General features: G+C 44.4%; 1 protein-coding gene across 1 annotated transcript; it reads left to right on the top strand.

The window, feature by feature from the left end:
* On the top strand, positions 1 to 1617 carry LOC148639819 (fish-egg lectin-like). Its single transcript, XM_088620792.1, has 4 exons — positions 1 to 74; positions 495 to 740; positions 942 to 1284; positions 1386 to 1617. The coding sequence occupies exons 1-4, from the start codon at positions 26 to 28 to the stop codon at positions 1525 to 1527; spliced, it is 780 nt and encodes a 259-aa protein (XP_088476918.1). The 5' UTR covers positions 1 to 25; the 3' UTR covers positions 1528 to 1617.
* Positions 1618 to 5428: the final 3811 nt, after the last annotated feature.

Here is a 5428-nt window from a genome sequence, read left to right as displayed (position 1 = left end):
GAGGTTTGTGAGATCACTTGTCAAAATGGAAGGGAGAGGCTGTGTATTGTGTTTGTTTGTGGGATTATTTCTTGGTAAGACTTAGCTTTTACTGCTTTAATTAAAAGCAGTAGGGAAAGGGTAGATAGAGATACATGTAGGTTTGGATATAGTGTTTTAATTAGAAGGAACAGCACAAGGGTGGATTGAGGAGCAGTATTTGCATGCTGCTGGTATATATGGTTTTCAGTATAGCTGGTTGGGTATTGAGTATAGATGTTGACTAAAAATACTTGGATTAAAGTGTGCTTTTGAAGTTCTGTAAAGCTGTTGACATGCTGTGCATTGACCTCTGTTCATTTGTGGTTTTTCTGGATGCAAACAAGCCCTGTTGGCTTGTTTCTTCTGTCCTGTATGTTTTGATTGATCCCATAGTAGGATCATGAGCATCTGACATGCTGCTTCATTTGATCTTGCTGGTGGATACTGACCCAGTGGTGTACTCTCCTCCCCAGTGTCTGTGGCTAAAGCCCTGCAGTGTCGGGCTGTGCCTGGCAGTCTGAAGCAGATAGATGCTGGTGCTGGAAGGGTGTGTGGAGTCGACAATGCAGACAACCTGGTCAGCTACCAGGGCAACAGTTGGGTCTCTCTGGCCATGAAGGGGAAACATGTGAGTGTGGGGCCAGCAGGGCTCTGGAGTGTGAGTGTTGCCAGCCTTGTGTTCAAGCAGCTTCGAGGAAGGTGGATCCAAGTGCAACCAGGTGAGACTGTGGCTAACCTTGGCAGATGAGCTAATGGAAATGGTGGCTTTCAGATCTCTCCATGAATCCATCAGGCTCTGCCAGGCCACTGGTCAATAAGTGTTTTGGCTGAAGGCAGCCATTTCACTCCCTAGTAACTGAGGAATGAGCACTACACTGCCCCCTGCTGAGAACAGCTGTATTTCTTGCTCTCCTCTGCAGGCTCCCTCATCCAGATTGATGCTGGTGGAGACAAGTTTGTGGTTGGTGTCAATGCTGCCAATTCCATCTTCTGCCTGAACAGAGGACCTGTGCTGCAGTATGCTGGCCAGGGCAACATCCCCTGGATTCCTGTCGTGGGCTCCCTCAAGTACTATTCCTGTGGGCCTTTTGGCTGCTGGGGAGTGAACAGGCTGGACCAGATCTTCGTCAAGCTGGATGTGAGTGGGGATGCCTGCAAGGGCTCCGACAGGTGGTACCCCATTCAGGGCTTCCTGTCCCTGGTGGAGGTGGGCTCAGATGGCAGTGTGTATGGGGTGAACAGGAATGGAGTGGTCTTCAAGAGGTGAGCTGGAGGGGGGTCACTGGGGGAGGGGATAATGCATATTGGTACATGAATGACCGTCCAGATTCTAGACTTCTCTAACCCTGTGCCTTTTCCTGCAGGCTTGGAGTTGATGCCTGTAACCCCTTTGGCAGGAGTTGGTTGACTCTAAAGGCAGCTGGTGTGGCCAGGCATGTGTCCTATGACCGAGGGATCCTCTGGGTTGTGGCCAGAGATGGCCGAGTCCAGAGGTGCCAGGTCTGAGTAGTCTGTATGGCCTGGTCCTGGGAGGAGAGCTGTGGATGTTGAAGTTTCTTCTGCCTTCTGAACCAAATAAAATTGCCTGGAATCCAATATTGGTTTTTTTTTCTCCCCCCTGCAAGTGGCTTGAATATTTGGTTCAAGATCCTCATCTACAGGGTTTGACCAAATGTTAATCATGGAAGCCATGATCTCCTCCAGAAGACTAAGGAAATAATTCCTTAATTCATAGGTAATATCCAAGTAGTTGAAGAGTTTCTTTTGCCAAGCAATAAGAAGGGTGGCAAAGCTCCAATTGTTTATGGGATTGGGAAATTAATGTGGAAGTAGCTCCTGTTTCCCTACTCTACTGTGAGTGAGAAGGGACCACAATGAGATTGTGGCGTTGTTTATCAGGAGGCTGTGCTGAGCGCTTCTCCATAAAAGATGAATGCTTGCAATACAGCTGGAGGGTAATTGAGGAAGTGTGTAATTGGATTAAGAACTGGCAGTTAAATGGTTAACTGCAAAGAAGTAACTTGATCTGTATTGGCAACACTTCCTGACTTGCAGGAAAAAATCGATGTTCTGGTCTGCTTTACAGTTTCAATGTTGTAGGTGATGGTGAATTTAGTATTTCCTTGGTGCTACCTAATTCTAAACAAATTCATGATTCCTGGAAACTAAAGACAAAACCCAGAGGAGTTGAAATGCACTAGAAACAATGAGGAAATCTCATTTTGAAATCGGAACAGAAGGCACTTCATTTTCCAGAATGTTTCTATAATGCCTGAATTCAAGTATTTGGATGGCAAGGGTACTTTCTGTTTACATTTACTGTTAAAACATTGGATTGGTGATTAAGACCTCCACCCCATCAGGACAATTCAGTTTTATAGGATCTCCTTCGGCAGCTGCGAGGGTTGATGTGGAAAGTCTCTACTTCCCCATGGTGCGGGTTTTGCCCATTTGTGACAGACTAGCTTGTGGATGGCAGTTGGCTATTTTTTTTTTCCTCCACATTTACAGTAGGATCTATATCCAGATGTTGACTAGTTGCAGGAAGGATGTCATTCTTTATTCTATAGCAATTCTGGTGTAGTTTTGGCCTTGTTTGTCCCACTGAAAGGTACATTTAATCCCAGTAAGGTCTTTAACAGACTTTTCATTTAACTTCCTGAATGCTTAGTCCCTGATCCAGAGTTTGCTCCATTCCACAGGAATAAGAGTGCTTGCACCATTACCCATGTTCCCCGGCTATGGAGGCTGGCAGGACATGGACCATGAGCAGTCCTAAGGAGACTTACAATGGCTCACTGTTTTTTTTTCCAGACTGGCTTTCTTGAAGGCAATTGTCTGGTGGATTACTTAGTATCTTCATGTAGGTGCAGATGAGTACTGTTGTGGAGGTTTTTGTGCATTTTACATATTTCAAGTTGTCAGATGGGCGAAGGATTGATGTTTGCAGGGGGTCCAGTGATGCGCAGTTTGGCATTCACGTACTCCGAGAGTCACCCTCCGCTGATAATCCTGATCAGCCAGGTGTTCTGCTGCCGTAGGGGCTGAGGTCTGCAGGAAGCCGGTGGGAGAGCCCCATGTTGTACCAGCAAGTTTGGAGATCACATTGCTCCTTGTTTTGATCTTGTCTTGAATTTCTGATCAGGCAGGTCATGGACCGGGGGTTCTTGGGATTTCGGCTACCCTGGTACCGTACTATATGGTGCTGCTGGGTGAAGCACAAGCTCAGGAGCTCAGTGACCGAACACTTTCCCCAAGGCATCTCGGATATCAAATAGGGAGTCTGGATAGGAATGATGGGATGACTGGGTGCCAATGGGCATACGGCCTTAGTGTGTTGGAATAGGAGGCCCAGGAGGAGTGCGATTACTTGTGACAATGCTGTCGTTTCCCAGTGCGGCTGTGGGCTGTGAGCGCTGAAGAAAGATAAGAGGTGAAGAAAGGGTTTACTGATTCCTTTCTGCACAAGGACTTGTGACACAAGACATTTCAGGCTTACAGTTATGGCAGGAACTGGGATAACTGATAAGGATTCTAGATACCAGCTAGAACCCCCCCCCAGGAAGAAAACCTAAAACTGACCAATAAGAGTGGTCAAAGCCTGGAGGACTGTCTGAACACTGTGACCTCTACCCATTACCACGGTAATGAGCTACGTTGAAAGTGGCTGAAAAGTGCTACAGTATATAAACTGAAAGTTTTGTACCGGTATTTTGAACAATACTTTGTTTTTTTGCATGCAATAAAACTCATCTGTTTAAACTTCATCTTGGGATCCAGAACTTATTTGTCTGTTACAACAGAGTGTAACTCTTGCTTCCTGTCCGAGATGAGCTCTGCATTGCCTCATCAGAATTATTTTGGTTGCCAAGGGTAGGGAGCCTTTTTCGTAGGGCTTATGTCGGATTGCCTCGTAGTTTATCCTGTATGTTCTTATTGAATTGTATTTAATTTTATTGTACTTTATACAGTGTTCTTGGGCTTGGAAAGGTGCTTTATAAATCAAGCTGATGATATTATAAAGTGCAATGTTTTATTTAATTATAAAACATTTGAGACAAACATTTTGGTCTGAACATGCTTGCAACCAGCACATCACCCAGTCCCTACTGTGAAGCACGGTGGAGACAGTATTGTTACTGTTTGGCTTCTCATTGCTTCTTTGCAGGAATGGAGCAGGTTGTCAAAAATTAGGGGAAAATGGATGAAGCAAAACCCAGGAAAGCACAAGAGAAGCGTTTTCAATATGGTAATACAAAATAACTTATTAGGATACTGCATGAAGTGATAAATAGAAAAAAGTACAATAAAAAGTAAATAAAACATACAGGACAGAATGTAGGGCAATTGGACATAGGTACTAGTAAATAGGTGCATTTTAAGCATAGATTCAGAGGAAGGACATTTCATAACAATGGAGCTGTAACAGAAAAAAGTCAGTCACCAAAGGTCTATGAGTTAGTCCTGGGTAAAGAGACTAAAGGACCAGCCTCAACTGAACACAGCCCAGGAAGGAGAGTGAATATTGAGTTCAGAGATGTAGGATGGAGCCGCCTTACTAAAATCTCATGTTGAACATGACTTTATAGGCAACCAGTGGAGGAATGATATGCTGCCCTGGTGGAGTCTGAGTTAGACTCCTAGTTTCAGAGTTCTGGCCATATAACAACTTCCTGGGAAGAGCGTTAGGGAGCTCATAAAGCAAAGAGTTGCAAAAATCAAGCCTAGATGTTCTAAATGCATGAATCAGGCACTTGGACATTGATGGAAATGACCTGATGCGGGCAAAACGTCTAAGGTGAAAAAAGATGTCAAATATTTCTCATGGGGCTCAAAAGACAAGAGAGGATCAAGGTTGATTCATGACAGGGGGGGGGAAACGTATGGAGAAGAGTGTTAGGGGGGGCTATGGAGCACATAGCTGCAGAAACCAGGCCTTGATGTCATCAATGAATGAAACGAGCACCTGGCATCAGACGTTTATAGAAATTGCCTAATATAAGTTTCTAAGGTGAAAAAAGAGATTTTGAATCAAAGTTTTCACATGGGGCTCAAAAGAAGGAAGAGGATTAAGTGTGACTTCCAGATTTCTGCCTCTATCTGATGCCTTCATGGAGAAGCCATCCACCATAACTGTGAAGCTCCCCAAAGTGTTCCCAGCTGACATTTGCTGCAAACTAAATTTCTGTTTTGTCACTTTTTAGTTTCAAGGTATTTAATGTCAGCAAGAGCTTCATGTTACACAGTCAAGAGATAAGTGATGAAGGTGAAAGATCAGAGGGAGAAGAGGTATTAATGTAAATTGCAAAATGTATCTTCTGCATAACAATGAATCTGAAGACCATATTTGCATATGATCTGAGTGAGAAGGGGCATATAGATATTGAAGAGCAATGGGCCCAAGACT

The sequence above is a fragment of the Lepisosteus platostomus genome, chromosome 26 (genome assembly GCF_059453375.1).
Source record: "Lepisosteus platostomus isolate fLepPlt1 chromosome 26, fLepPlt1.hap1, whole genome shotgun sequence".
Lineage (NCBI taxonomy): Eukaryota > Metazoa > Chordata > Actinopteri > Semionotiformes > Lepisosteidae > Lepisosteus > Lepisosteus platostomus.
The sequence above is the reverse complement of the archived record's forward strand: the minus strand, read 5'-3'. Positions and strand labels throughout refer to the sequence as shown.